At 35.6% G+C, this 16,026-nt stretch overlaps 1 protein-coding gene across 4 annotated transcripts in view; it reads left to right on the top strand.

Moving 5' to 3' along the window:
* SEPTIN7 (septin 7) overlaps positions 1 to 16,026 on the top strand; it is a 118,046-nt gene that overhangs the window by 68,301 nt on the left and 33,719 nt on the right. For 3 of the 4 annotated variants that reach the window (XM_072783502.1, XM_072783501.1, XM_072783500.1), the window contains exon 3: positions 4,333 to 4,439. In XM_072783502.1, coding sequence (XP_072639603.1) covers positions 4,333 to 4,439 — 107 coding nt within the window. Of the gene's footprint in view, positions 1 to 4,326; positions 4,440 to 5,115; positions 5,178 to 16,026 lie in introns of those variants that run through there. The other variant, XM_072783503.1, reaches the window with a different exon arrangement.

Raw genomic sequence — 16,026 nt, 5'->3', positions numbered from 1 at the left:
GAGATTACATATAACATCCTAAATTATAATAATCTAATTTGAATTCATACCAACCTAACGTTAATGACATACATAAACTACTCACAGGTAGCCCCCCCTCCCTTTTATTATTGATGCCACAAACTGTCTTTAAACATTTTGGAAAAAAAAATAAACATTTTGGACTCATTAAGATAGTTTTATAGTTATTTTTTATAGTTATTTTTTATTCATTGTCTTTAAAATCTTTTTTTTTTTTCATTGTCTTTAAAATCTTAACAGAAAACATAAAATGGAGGTACAAACCAAAATACACTAATACTGGTTTATATATTTGTTCATGTATTTACCTTTACTGGAGAGCTTTATATCTTCACATGGTTTTGAGTTAATGTGTAGGGTCATTTCCTTTCTACCTGAAGTGATTCCATCAGCAGCAGTTCTGTTTTTTTTATATTTTATTTTATTATTTTATTTTTTTATTTGAGTAAGAGAGAGTGTGAACATGATGAGCAGGGGGAGAGGCAGAGGGAGAAGCAGAATCTCCACTGATAGGTCCAGTTGCTGATGTCCTACAAATCCCTTAGGCCTTGTTTACTTTTCTTCATTCTTTTTTCTTTCTTTTCCTTAGACTCCATAATTTTAAATGTCCTGCCCTCAAGTTTGCAGAACCTTTCTTCAGCCTGTTCAGTTCTGCTGTTGAACCTCTTTAGCGAATTTCTCAATTCACTTATTGTATTTTTCAGCTTTGGAATTTTTGTTTGGTTCCTTTTTACCATTCTTGATATTTTGATTGTATTGTATTGTTTTCCTGATTCCTAGTACTTCTTTGTCCTTTTATCCTTTAGCTCTTTGAATATATTTAACACCGGTATTTTAAAGTCTTCATCTCAGTAAATCCAATATTTGTGCTGCTTCAGAAATGGTTTCCAGGAATTTGTTTTGTTCCTTTCTGTCGACTTTGTTTTTCTGTTTCTTTGCATGCCTTGTGATTTTTGTTCTTGTTGTTGTTGAAAAATGTGCATTTGGAACAACAGTCACCTTTCCCCATCTTTGCAGACTGCCAAGATATCAGGGCAGTTATCTGATGATTGGCTGAGCATGTTCCTGAGCCTATAGATCAGCCTGCAGTGAAAGTTTGGCCTGGGCCTGTGTATGAATTTCTTAGTTCTCTCTGTGTTCATGGCTACTTTTGAATGTCTTTATTCTCCAAGGGATCTCACTCTAGCTTCTTCTTAGGGCCTTAGGTGTCTATTGTATCTATTCCCCCCTGCTTTTCTGTGCCAGGCATCTATGGGTTTATAGTCCCTCTTAGCTTCCACCATTAGTGTCCAGTGCTGCTTCTACTTAAAATTCCAGTTAGACAAGACAGATCAGTTCCTTCTGGCAGACCCTAGAGAGGTTAGAATGTTTTAAGTCAGCCCTATTCCGTTTGGTTTGAGGGGAAAATGTGGAACTGGGCTGCTATCTCCTTCAGTCCCAGGCCTACCATATGGAGAATAGGGCAAGAACAAATGAAAATGACCTAAACTTTGTTGTTCATGACATTTTCTTGACTAGGCATTTATTTGGTTGTTGTAAATCTTTGACTTTTCCCAAAGCTTCTATAAGGTTAATTCAGCCAGTTTCTAGTTGATTTTGATTTTTCTGTGAAAGCTTGGAACTTCTTAGTCTGTCATTTTGCTGAAGTTGACACTCAAGAGTGCTTTTTTAATTATAAAAATACAGTTAGTGAAGGAAATTTAGAGCATGCAGAAATGTAGAAAGCTAAGAAAAAAATATCTTTTTTTTTTAAGATTTTATTTATTTATTCATGAGAGACACATAGAGAGAGAAAGAGGAGCAGAGACACAGGCAGAGGGAGAAGCAGGCTTCCATGCAGGGAACCTGATGTGGGACTCAATCCTGGGTCTCCAGGATCAGGCCCTACGCTGAAGGCAGCGCTAAACCATTGAGCCACCTGGGTTTGCCTCCCAAAAAATGTATCTTACCTACAATTCTACTTTGTAGTAACTGCTATTAACATTTTGATGTGTTACCTTTCAAACTTTTTTCCCCCGCTACATCATGCCTTTCATTTTGTCGTACTTTTTCTTGTTCTTCTACCCTGTACCACCAAAAAACCAAAGATCTAAACATACTTTTAGTCACTACAGTGTTAATTTTTGAATATAGTGTACTTTTACATTGGACATTCCAAAAATAGTTTTACAAGTACTCAAATTTTTCATTTATGTTTCTTTTTTTTTTTTAATTTTTATTTATTTATGATAGTCACAGAGAGAGAGAGAGAGAGGCAGAGACGAGACACAGGCAGGGGGAGAAGCAGGCTCCATGCACCGGGAGCCCGACGTAGGATTCGATCCCGGGTCTCCAGGATCGCGCCCTGGGCCAAAGGCAGGCGCTAAACCGCTGCGCCACCCAGGGATCCCAAATGAAAATATTGTAGATACTTTTTCTTTTCTTTTCTTTTCTCTTCTCTTCTCTTCTCTTCTCTTCTCTTCTCTTCTCTTCTCTTCTCTTCTCTTCTCTTCTCTTCTCTTTCTTCCCTGTCTTTGTCTGTCTTTGTCTGTCTTTGTCTGTCTTTCTGTCTTTCTTACAAAACACAAGTCAAATTTGCTAGATTTGTCCATAGTTAGCAATGGTGATCTTCTTGCTGGTCTTGCCATTCCTGGAACCAGAGTGCTCCATGGTTTACACAGTATTCATGCCCTCTTTTTCCTTGCCAAAGACCACATGCTTCCCATCCAACCACTCATTGTTGGCAGTGCATTTGAAAAACTGGGAAGCGTTTGTGTTGGGTCCAGTATTTGCCATGGATGAGATGCCAGGACCCATGTGCTTCAGGATGAAATTCTCATCATCAGATTTCTCCCCATAGATGGACTTCCTGCCAGTGCCATATGGCGTGTGAAGTCATCACCCTGGCACATGAATCTTGACATAATCCTATAAAAGCAGGGACCTTTATCCTTTCTCCATACTGCTCAGACCATGAAAGTTCTCTGCCATCTTTGGAACTTTGTCTGCAAACAGCCTGAAGGAGATGCATCCCAAGGGCTCACTGTCACAGCAATGTTGAGAACACAGTGGGATCGACCATGGCTAGTGTGGGTGGTTCTGGGATAGCAGCATCTGCAAGACCTAGATATTTCTAGGTTATTAGACTAGATTATTATTCCCCAGAGACTTGGGTTTTATTCTAGTCTTTACTCCTTTATTCAGTAAGATTTAAGTAAAAAGCAAGTATGATGAATCTATAATTTATTTATTTATCTTAGAAATTTCTGGAGTTTTTACATCTAGAAAAAAGTGACATCCCCTCATTCAGAGGGGTAAAATGTGACAACCTTGTATGGATCTTAACTTTCTTGAGAGCCAATATAAAAAGAAAGAACTCAACCTAGACAGAAATAGTATTATTAATATTTGTGACATCAGTTATTTAGGCTAAAGGTGCCTATTAAACTAACTGAACTGTTAACAATAACTAGATTCTTTAATTCTGCATTGTATTAATTGGTAATTACAGTATGATTTTTAATTTATTTAGCCTTGTATAACGTATATCTTTAAGCTGTTTATATTTTGATAAAACTTGACTGCATATTTGATATGTTGTACTAAACTAGACATGGTAGGTCAAAGAGTATGTGACTCTAAGTGGAAATTGTGTTCTACCTTCTTGCATTCCTACCTCTTACCTCAATCAGAAGCACTATAAAAAGTAATTACCTATGATTTTTTTGGAATTTGGTTTATGGAAAGATACCCTTTATACTTAAGCTGATTGATACATGGATGAGTAAATTGTGGTTCACTTTTATACTGAGATGCATTGTGATTAATTTTTCTTTTTTTATCAGCAGATCGCTACTTTTTATAGTTGCATGATTTCTTTTGGTCATTCATTAATTATTGACTATAATAAATGCTTATACCTAACTTCTTTTGTGCTTTATTTCACTGAGGCAGCAATATGTAATCCAACTTGAGTGTTTCTTTCATAACTAACTTTGGTCTTTAGGAATACATTACTGTTAAAAATGGAGACTATTGTATTAGATACATTACTGTTAAAGAGCACAGATCGTAGAATCACAAAGCTAAAATGATTCCTTGGAAGCATGAGTCTAATTTGATAAGAAAGAGAAAAAAGAACTTATTCTTTTTTTTTTTTCAAAAAGAACTTATTCTAATATAGAATCTTTACAGTATGTTCTAATGTCACTTCTTTGTTCTACCAGGAATTACTTGTATAAGGCAAGTTTGATTGTAGTATTGGTCGAATATTTGAGGTTGATAAAATGGCTGAGTTTAACGCATTTCCCTCCATCCCCTCATTTCTTTTAGGTGAATCTGGACTGGGGAAGTCAACATTAATCAACTCATTATTCCTCACAGATTTGTATTCTCCAGAGTATCCAGGTCCATCGCATAGAATAAAAAAGACTGTACAGGTATGTACGTTAGTATTGTTAATTGATGATAAGCTGGAGTAATGTTAACACAAAAAACACATGCTATACCTTTTATTATGCTTCCCTAGAGATAGCTTTTATATTTAGCCTCAGCCAATGTAAAGTGGCAAACCTGATTGATGATTAAAAAGAGAGCGAGCACAGGTAGTTAGAGGAATTATCTTGATTAAAACCTTCTAAATTTGTCCCTAGGAACCTCCTAGAGATTATACTGTGATGTAGTAACCTAGAGTTATGCTGTTTAACATGGTAGCACTGGCTGTATTTAGCTATTAATTTTGAATAAGATAAAAGTAAATAAAATTTAAAATTTAGTATCTCAGTTACACCAGTCACATTTTAGGTGCTCAGTAGACATATGTGTCTAGATGTATTTCCATTGTTGCAGAATGTTCTGATGGACAAGGTAGAGAAAACATGATTTGTAGAAAATCCATTGTTATTTAAATACAGGGCTCTGTATTTTCAGTGATAATACCTTATGATAGATGAATGGTAATTGTAATTCGTTAAGGCTCCCAAGTTAGGTATAGTCTAGTTTAGAACTTCTCAGTCTTCAGTGTGCGTTCAGATCACCTTTGGGAGCTTGTTAAATTTAGTTCAGTTTTAGTAGGTCTGAGATGGGCTGAGATTTTGCATTTCTGAAAAATCATAGATGCTGCTGCTGCTGCTGACCCATAGACCACACTGCATATGACAGAATGCTCTAGGCTCCAGGTCTGTACTTACTGTTTGGTAGCTAAGTGTGCCTCTTGAGCTCTTAAAATGTGGATAGTCCAAATGGAGATGGGATGCAAGTATAAAATACATCCCAGATTTTGACAATTTAATATATAGAATACAAAGGATCTTATTACTAATTTTTATATTGATTACATTTTGCAATGATAATACTTTGGTCATATTGAATTAAATAAAATACGTTAGTTTCACCTGTTGATTACTTTTTAAAGTGGCTCCTGAAAAGTTCTAAATTACTTATGTGACTTACATTTTTGTTACACAGCACTCCTTTAATTAAAACTAAATTAATCTAAACTGTTAATTGAAGAAATTGTTGGAGGATTAATGCAGTAGTAATACATAGCACATACACAGAGAAGGAGTGAACAGTTTTGGCAGGAGCGGGCTTTATTAAGGCTGGAGGTAGATTTGAAAGATTGGTAGGGATTATCCTGATGCACAAGGTAGAAGGACAGTCCGGAAATACTGGGCAGAAATTCATGCATATCAAGCTGCAACATGTAGTTTAGTAATTATATCCCTAAGAAATAATTCTGCACAGTGAATATTTTGTTTTTTTAAAGTTTTTCTTGGTTTTAGGAATTTTTTTTTGTTTCCTTCATAGAGCTTGAAATTTCAAATTACTTTAAAAAATGTATTCTAAAAATTTGACACTACATTGCTTATTTATTTGGTGATCACTATTGGATATTTTAACCCTAAGCAAGAAGAGGAACTTTAAACTTCTTAATTTAGATATTTAAATTCAAGATAAATAAACTCTGTACGTAGAAATGTTCAAGAAACCCCACAGTGTAGATTCCTAAGTTGAAGAATATTTAGTCTAAAATATATTAGATCTTAATGGTCGTGTACTTGCCAGTAGTGTTCTTGATAATTACTACTGGTGGGGGAATTTTCAGAGTCCTCTTTGTAGTTTTGGCATATAATGTAATACCAGGCTTGCATTAGTATATCATTAGCATCTTCCATGTACTATTCTAAGCAATTTAGATGCATTAACTTATTTAATTCTTACAATAAGTTTATGAGGTAAGGAATGCCTGGGTAGCTCAGCAGTTGAGCGTCTGTCTTTGGCTCAGGGCCTGGTCCCGGATTCCTGGGATCGAGTCCCACATCAGGCTCCCTGCATGGAGCTTGCTTCTCCCTCTGCCTGTGTCTCTGCCTCTCTGGGTCTCTCATGAATAAAGAAATAAAATCTTAAAAAAAAAAAAAAGTTTATGCAGTAAGTAGTAGTATTACTCCCGTTTTACGAATGTGGAAATTGAGGTACGAAGATGGCCATTTCCCTGAGATAATATAGTTAGAGTGACAGAACTAAGCAAATCTAAGCAGTCTGCTTTCGTGCGTATTCGGTCAAGTTAGGCTGTCTCTATACTGTTGCTATTTCATAGGTTAACTAGTTCTTAATAGGTGGATTAGCTTTCCTTTACTACATCTCTTTTTTTAATAAAAGATTTTATTTATTTATTAATGAGAGAGAAAGCGAGAGCGTGGCAGAGACACAGGCAGAGGGAGAAGCAGGGAGCCTGATGTGGGACTCGATCCCAGGTGTCCAGGATCAGGCCCTGGGCTGAAGGTGGCGCTAAGCTGCTGAGCCACCCGGGCTGCCCTACATCTCTCTTTTTAATAATGTTTCATCCAACAACTTTGGTTTTCTTTTAGTTTCTTTTTACATTTTCCTTTAAAAATTTTACATTGGGGAGATATTTTCCCAGTTAGACAATTTAGATGAAATGAAGACAAAGTGATTTGATCCACAAAGTCTTCTCTTCATCATGATTAAAAATATGTGAAAATAGTTAAAATAATGTAGAAAATGCCTCTGTAAGCAATAAGGCTGATTCATCTGATACTAGCTAGTAGGGATACTTACAGGAAAGGATTTTTTTGTTTTACTTTTTAAATCACATATGGTATACACATTATGTTTGCTGTTGCTTGTTAAGTTTGAATTTGAAGTCTTGACTCCAGTGGATAAGGACTTCTCTTTAAGTATTGAATGCCTGGGTGGCTCAGCAGCTGAACGTCTGCCTTCAGCCCAGGGCGTGATCCTGAGGCCCCAGGATCGAGTCCCCCATCAGGCTCCCTGCATGGAGCCTGCTTCTCCCTCTGCCTGTGTCTCTCATGAGTAAATAAATAAAATCTTAAAAAAAAAAAAAGTCTTGAAATTCCAGTAAACAGCTGAGTGGATGATGGAAGTCATTTTAACTCATGAAAATTTTGTATCCTACCATGTTTTATTTTACTTTGCTTAATAAAGACAAAGGAGCAATATTCTAGCTTTCTTGATTTATCCATTCAGTGATTTTTGCCAGTGTCTGAACACATGAAAGTATCAGCACTTGCAGTCTCATGAATTCAACACATAGAAATCTAAATTGTCATACTCTGTAGCCAAGTATTTGCTCAGATTATTATAGTTACCTCCTAATTCACCTCTCCGACCTGATCCTTGGTCACCACCCCAATATTTTTAGCAAAGCAGTGAGAATCTTCTTTTACAATTTCAGAGCAAGGCCAAAGTCCTTACAATATCTAGGAAACCCAACAAGATTTGCCCTCACCCCCTCTGTAACCTATTTCCTATACTTTTCCACTTTTGGCTTATTCTGCTCTGGCTAAACCAATATTTTTGCTGTTCTCTGATCAGGCCAGTCCTACTTCAGAGCTCTCCCTCTTCTTGTTTTTCTACCTGCAGTGTTCTTCCCGGAGATTTCCTCATGGCTTACTCCATTATTAATCATTTCTCTGCCTAAAATTTGATTTCTCAGTGAGGCCTTGCCTCAGTCCCTACTCTGGCTCTAAATTTGTAAGCTCTGTGAAGGTAGGAACTTTATTCACTCCTGTAAGCTCAATTCTTAGCGGTTAATGTGTTATGTATTAACATCCAGTATTGAATGATTGAACAAACAGTTTTAAAAATATATGACTTAGTGTTTAGTTGGAATATTTTCAAATTTGGTGATCTTTGAAGTTTTGTTAATATTTTTTTCTTCATCTGTGAAATTTTGTAAATTACTAGAATAAGTGAAATAATTTTAATTTGAACATTTTTTTAGATTTTACTTTGATAGGTTTTAAAAAAAGTTTTGATTATTTTCATTTTTTTTTCTTAAACAGAATTTTTAAATTTAATTTTTAAGGGACGCTTGGGTGGCTCAACAGTTGGGCATCTGCCTTTGGCCCAGGGCCTGATCCCGATTTCCAGGATCAAGTCCCACATTAGGCTCCTTGCATGGGACCTGGTTTTCCTCCCTCTGCCTGTACCTCTGCCTCTCTTTCTGTGTCTCTCATGAATAAATAAAGTCTTAAAAACAATTTTTTTTTAATTCTTAAGTTAATATATAGGTTTATACTAAAAGGGCACAAATTTTAGCATAAAGCTTGATGAATTTTTGTATATATATTCATATATCCAGGTAGTTACCCTGCAGATTAAGATACTGTAAGTACATTTTTAGCACCTTGGAAGGCTTCCTTGTGCCTCCTCTCAGTTTCACTCAATTCCAAATATAAATAGCTTTTTGACTTCTATCTCCATTGATTAATTTTACCTATTCTTGAACCTCATTTAGATATATACTCTTTTTTGTCTGATTTCTTTTACTGAAGATTAGGTCTGTGGTATTGTTCACATTGTGTAGCTGTAGTTCTTTTTCATTGTTGTATAATACTTTTTTTATGAATATATCATAAATTGTATTCTATTGTAGATAAGCATTTGGGTTTTCATTTTTTTACCAGTATGAATATTTTTGTATATTCTTTTAGTGGATCTAGACACTCATTTCTGTTGTATGTCAGTGCATATATGTTGTATGTCTGTGTGCATATGTCTATGTGTATTTTTTCAGTTAATTTTCTTTGATTTCTTATGAGGTTGAACATGTCTTTTATCCTCATTAAGTATTCAGATTTCATTGAAGTACTTTGACTATCTTAGTATTTCCTATCTTTTTCTACTGGATCTGGAGGAGTTCCTTATCTAGATAATTATCCTTATATTTCAGACACAATAATTTTTCTTAGGCTAGCATGTATTAAAGACAATGGAAAAGGCCCTCAATTTGTTAGAATTCTTTTTACATTTGCTTGGCTCCAAAATAATCCTGTGTAAACTTACTTTCTTTTAAGGTGGCATTTCAAAAGTGCTCTCTTCTTCTATTGTGAATATCTTCCCAACTCTCTCTTTTTTTGAAAACAAAGGAATAATTAGGGCTTGAGAGTATCTTTAGTAAGATTTTTAGGACAAAGACCTGTGTATAACTGTTACATCTCCTCTTTTTACCAAAAGTTAAGAGCTATAACATCTGAGAACTGGATTCTGACTATAATCCCAGAGAAGTACTCTTTCCTGAGTGCCCCACGGAGATATTCCTTGATATACTGGAAACAAGTCGAAGATCCTGTAAACTCTTTTCTCACTCACCCAGGAGAGAACATAAAATGTTCTGAGTCATTCCATGTATTTAGAGAATGGAAGATAGTTTTCTTTTATAGTTAACTGGCTCTTCACCAAACCCAGTAATCTTGCAGATAATCTCCTCTTGGAAGCTCATAAATTGTTTCAGTGGAGGGTAGTCAGAAGTATTACATCTTTGCCCAGACATATTAGACCAGGAAAAAACATAAAATCCTGAATTTCAAAAGGCAAATGCCTGCAATTTCCCTGACCTGAAGGCTTTCTGGAACACTTTCAACTGTCCCCCCCCCCCCCAAAAAAAATTAAATAAATAAAAAGGCCGACAAGAAGAAAAATTCTGTGATGTAGTGAAGTAGGGAGTGAGATTTTATTTTTTTAAATTTTACTTATTCATTCATGAAAGACCTGGAGAGAGAAAGAGGCAGAGACGCAGGCAGAGGGAGAAAAGGGCTCCATGCAGGGAGCCCGACGTGGGACTCGATCCTGGGTCTCCAGTATTATTACACCCTGGGCTGAAGGCAGCGCTAAACCGCTGAGCCACCTGGGCTGCCCAGGAGTGAGATTTTAATAAAGACTGTGATCTCATAATCTCTTCCCTGAGCATTATTTATTTATAAGAGACTCGTGTCATAAGAAATTCCTTCACATTTGCAGTCTTGGAATGAAGGAGAAGCTGTCTACATTGAATAGAGAGATGATTCTGAGTTTCCTATATTTCAGTGGTTCTGATTTGAATGAATTTTTAGTATTAAATAGAAGTCCTTTGAGATTAATTCCCAGTATCCCATCTTGGGCCTCAGGACTCTGGGCCCTGCAGCTCCAAATGTGAGCCAATACTCTAGCCCTGGAGTTCTTTATACCAGTGGTTCTCAAACTTGAGTCTATATCACAGTCACATGGAAGGCTTGCCAAAAGAGATTGCTGAGTCTCCCTCCCCTCGGAGTTTGTTATTTAGTAGGTTTGAGGCAGGGCCCAAAGAATTCACATTTCTAAGTTCCCAGGCAATGCATTTGCCAGTCAGGATACTACACTTTGAGAACCACTGCTCTGTAGTGTTTCTAGCCAGATACAAATTGGTTTCATCCTGTCTTTCTGGGAAGAAGTTAGAGAGGGTCCTTCATTCTTTCAGAATACTTCATATTGAGTGAAATAGTACCTGTAAATTTTTTTTGTATTTTTTGTTGTTAATAGACTAAAATGAAGTGATAGAAAAAAATTGAACACTGGTTCCACTTCATGTTCCATTCTCAAATGTAGATCCTTAGATTAACAAAGTTTAAGGAAAATATTATATACAGTGTGTATGTATAGTAGCAAATTTTTATAATTTTGTTAGACTTGAAAATTTTTGAATCCTATTTCAAGTCAGTGAAAGGTTGCCATCTGTCTCCAAGGAAAGATTGTCCTTTATTCTGAGACCAAATCATTTCAATTTCTTTGTGAAATAAGAATGTTAGATTTTTTTTTTTTTTTTTTTACAGATTTATGTATTCATTTGAGAGTAAGAGTTGGGGAATAGGCAGGGGAAGAGGGAAAGAGAAAATCTCCAGCAGACTCCATGCTGAGTGTGGAGTCTGATGTCGAGCTCCATCTCATGATCCCAAGAATATGACTTGAGCCAAAATCAAGAGTCAGATGCTCAACTGACTGAAGCATCCCAAGAGTGTTTTTTTAAGTTCTTAGTTGGCAACCTTATATTGGTCCCTTCAAAAACTTTTTCTCTTGATTTATGAAGTCCTACAACTCACTATTGCAGATTAAGTAGGTACAGACATTTTGGAAGTGAGACATGGTGAAAGCAACGAATCCTATCCCTAGGATAATATTTTATAGACTCCTTGAGACCTTTTTATAAAGCCCAGTTAGGAAACTCTCCTTTGGGGCACCTGGGTAGTTAGTTGAATGGTTGAGCGTCTGCCTTTAGCTCAGGTCGACACCCCTGGGTCCTGGAATCGAGTCTCGCATAAGGCTCCCTGCAGGGAGCCTGCTTCTCCCTCTGCCTATATCTCTGCCTTTCTGTGTCTCTCATGAATAAATAAATATTTTTTTGAAAAAAGGGAAACTTTCTTGTTGATGTTGGTCCAATATTGATAGTTTTTTGAACCATTTATAGAACAGACATTTGAATTCTTATCTTATGCCAGGTTTTGGGGCTACAGTGATGATAGACACAATCAAAGTTCTTAAACCAATCATGTGAAGGATATAGCAAATAGGATGTAATGAGAGAATATACTGCTCTAAGCTGCTATAGATTAGCTTAGCAGAGTAGATTCTGGTGAAGTAGTAGGAATGGAGAGCAAGATGAGAAGTAGTAGTGTGAGAATTGAATAGTAAATGAGGCACTGATGGTAAGCATGACTATGGAGGAAAGGACAAGTGTGAATACCTAGACGTTTAGTGTAGGGTACTCAGAGAGTCCTTTGGGTTTTATTTCTAAAAAAGACCTGAGAACGTTTATATCCTATGCGGATTCAATCCCTAAAAGATGAGAGGTTGAAAATAAAGAGGAAGTAGTCTAAGCAGTTGTCAAGACAATTCTAAAATGGAATAATCAGATTCCTGGTGTAGACGGAGAAATTAGCCTTAGAAGGAACGGGATCTGAACAGAAGGAAAGACTGTTGCTTCAAAAACATTGAGGATGTTCTTGTCTTCAAGTAAAGATGAGATTTTTTGCTGAGCATGGTGACAGAGATAATAGAGTAGAACTAGAGAAGAGCCATACTGGGAAATGAGAGAGGCATGAGACTATTGAGCACATAAGAGGGATTATTGGATAGCAGGGAAATTCCTTTCAAATTGAAGTTTGTGCATGTTGTGGAACAGAAATATCTGAGCTGGAAAAAAAAGATAAAGGGTTTAGGAGGAGGGTTGCTAATAAAAAAAATGAAAGGGACAAGGAACTTAGGATCTTAGTATGAGGAGGCAAAGGAAATGAATGTGATTTTTTTGCTCCTCCCTCCCCTCTTTTAAAGATTTCTTTGTTTGAGAGCAGGAGCAGGGGGCAGGGGAGGAGGGAGAGAATCTCAAGTGGACTCCAAATTGAGCATGGAGCCCAATGCGGGGCTCAGTCTCAGGACCTTGAGATTATGACTTGAGCTTGAAATCAAGAGTTGGATGCTTAACTAACTGAACCACCCAGGTGCCCAGAGGTGCAGTGATTCAGAGTAGAAGGCAGAATTCAAATCTTTGGATCAACTTTCTTACTTAACTAGGTTAGAGTCTTGATGAGAAGGAAATAATCTTAAGCTATAACTATTTTACTATTGGTCATTACCTCTTAGTTTCTTGTGGAACATAATGAAGTATATAAGATAATATCTTTTCAGGCATTAAATCAGATAGTTTTTGTGTTTGAGCTAAGTGGAATATCTCAAGTCTGTTGTTCCAAGTCCCTGCAGAGCTTTGGCTGTAATGCCACCTCCTGAACAAGTTTGAGTAGAGAGGTAAGCTCCTAATGGAAAATTTTAACCCTCTCCTGGAAATGTAATACGGCTAATTAAGTAACACTTGCTACTTACCTTAAAAAATAGCTCTTAAACATTAGGTTATAAAACTTCTATTTAACAGTCTTTTGAAAATGAAAGAAATGAAGCTGTGGAAAAACTGAAGGTTTGACTTTTTTCTCAGATTGGAAAATGAAACAGTATTAGAAAAAAGAGTGCCTTAGACTAGGAGTCCAAAAGAGGCTTCAGTAAATTAATTATACATAAACAATATAATGGGCTTTAGTTTTATTTTTCAGAGAGAAACATAATTGAAAATTCCCTTGATTCATTCCTTCAGTATTAAATTATGCATTTAATCTTAGAGAGCTTTGAGTGATGCCATAAAATATGCTGATGTGACCTGCTTAAGTAGAGTGCATGGGAAAGTGGCCATTTGGAATAGATTTCTTAAGAAAAGTTTGAAATTCCTGGACTTGAACTAATTTGTTTTCCATGGATCCCATGAGGATACATGCAAAACCAGATGATAGGATACAGTTGGATACTGTGAATGGCACTAGTTTACAGTTAAGTTTTCTGGATCTCTTCCATATGTTGCCTTCTTCTTTCTATTTGACCATGTATGGATACATAGAATTTCATAGGCCAGAAAAGACCTTTTATAAACAGACTCTTAAAGTATTTAAAATACAGATCTTAATTTTTCTTATGTCAGCAAACAGTTAAGTTGTTAAACTGATTATAAACACAAAACAAACAAGGATCTTAAAATTTAAGCTGGTATGGTGTGTGATTAGTATACAGCCTGTTATTGAAGATAGACATGGGCTTTGCTTAGTAATAAGGGAACCAGAAATGGTTTGGAATAAAATTGGGAGAGGATTTATGAGGAACAATTATGTTTTGCATCAGTTTCTAATATAGAGTACTATGTCATTTAAAAGAATTATTAGTAACTGCTAATTAGTAACTGCTCATTATTAGTAACTGCTTCAGTGACAGTTATCATAAATGAATAACCTGTCTTTATGAAGGAGATGGAAGCAAATTAAAGATCTGTTGAGATGTTGGAGATTGTCCATTAAAAAAAAAGATATATAATGGGAAATAACTAGATTGTCCTTTGACTAGAGGACAACCAGATATATAAAATATGAACTTTGTAAGACACATGACATAATACCGTTTTTTTTTTTTTAGGTTTTGAAAATCTAACACTGATAAGTCTGATTATGTCTTCATTTTGCCTTCCTCATATTATGAGAGAAACATGGTATCATATCTAGCTATGTGGTGTGAAACAGTCGTCTTCTAAGCAATGCACATCATGTTGATACTGAAAATGGCCAGAAAATATTAAGAACCCTATTTATTGATACTTACTTTTTAAATCTATATAGAATTAATAGTATTAATACTTTTAACAAATTTCCAATTGTATATATTTGGTAGATACAAATAAATATATTTGGGACATTCAAAATTTCCACTGATAGTTTACACCAGGATTAAAGCCGTGAAAACCATTGGTCTAAGAGATAAGACCTTTGCCTCTTATTTGTCTGAAAGTTTAGAAGTCCCTCCATGGACATACATGTCCAAATCTTAGGTAGTGTTTTCAATTTTAGCAAGATTTTTTAATATCATTTTTTAAACAAAATAACTTTTGATTGCCATAGATCTGCATTGTCCAGTGTCACCAAACCACCTGTAGCTATTTAAATATAAGTTAATTCAAAGTAAATAAATATTCAGTTCTTCAGTTGCTTTAGTCACGTTTCAAGGGCTAAGTAGCCACGTGGGCAAGCATCTACCATATTGGACAGTGCAGATACAGAGCATTTGCATCATCTCAAAAGGTTCTTTTGAACTACGCTGCTATAGACTTTCTTGCTCAACAGTCTTAGTCTCAGTGCGTTAGTGTCTTCATGTGAGCTAGCTATTGTTTAAAAAAAAAATGCCATAGGAAAGTGGAAAGACATAATTTCTATAACACCCAACTTTTTCTACCTAGAAACTAGTCACTTTTCCTTTCCAAAACATAAATAGTTGGAAGTTGCTTTTCACATGTTGATGATTACATTTTCCCCTTAAGTCTTGTATTACTTAATTCATAACATCTTACAGCAATTAACACTCAAAATTTGAGTCTAATTCTTCTCTCTTAAGTTAGCCTGTCCATGTACCTAGAGCTTCTAGTTCTAGTCTTAGGAAGCCCTTGATATAAATCTACATTGAGTGAAAGCCTGTGTTTTTCTGGGGGACAATTATTTCCCTTTTATGTTTGAATCTGTTTATTTAGCAGCAGCATATGCCCAAGATGAATGAGTTATCTGTTCTGATACAGAACTTGGGGTTACAAAAAATCTTAGATTGTAGGAGGACCTGTTGGCATTGTTTATGTCCAAATACCCTTTCTCAAAAAGAATATTTTTACAAATTGTAGAGAGATTTTAATCAGAGTTCTAGGATTTTTTTTTGTTTCGTTTTTTCTTTTTTTTTTCAGTGCCAGTACCTTTGCTGATTGCTTTGTTCTAAATGTGCAGCATAATATTTGAGAAGAGAATTGGATCTTAGTCATATACAAATACAAGTGTAAATAATTATGGCCATGCTGAAAAAGGTTTGGGAATGATAATAAGTTAACTTGAGTAATTGATTTGGACCATACTCGTTGGAGATAGTCCAGGAAGACATTTACTGTAAATGGTACATTAGATATACTCATCTGGTTAATTGAATTTGATTTCTATGAATTACCAAATCATTCAAGCACATTGTTTATTTGTATTATTAGATACGCATTTAGATCATATGGGTATTATATGGCTTTAGTCACTGTTATTATTTTATTAGTTCCTGTTTTCCTTCTTTATGTCAACTATAAGCCATAAACTCACTATTTATATATGTGCCTTTCTTTCAAGTGACCAGGACTGCTGATAT

Source organism: Canis lupus, chromosome 18 (genome assembly GCF_048164855.1).
Source record: "Canis lupus baileyi chromosome 18, mCanLup2.hap1, whole genome shotgun sequence".
NCBI lineage: Eukaryota > Metazoa > Chordata > Mammalia > Carnivora > Canidae > Canis > Canis lupus.
This window is presented reverse-complemented; position numbering and strand designations above follow the sequence as displayed.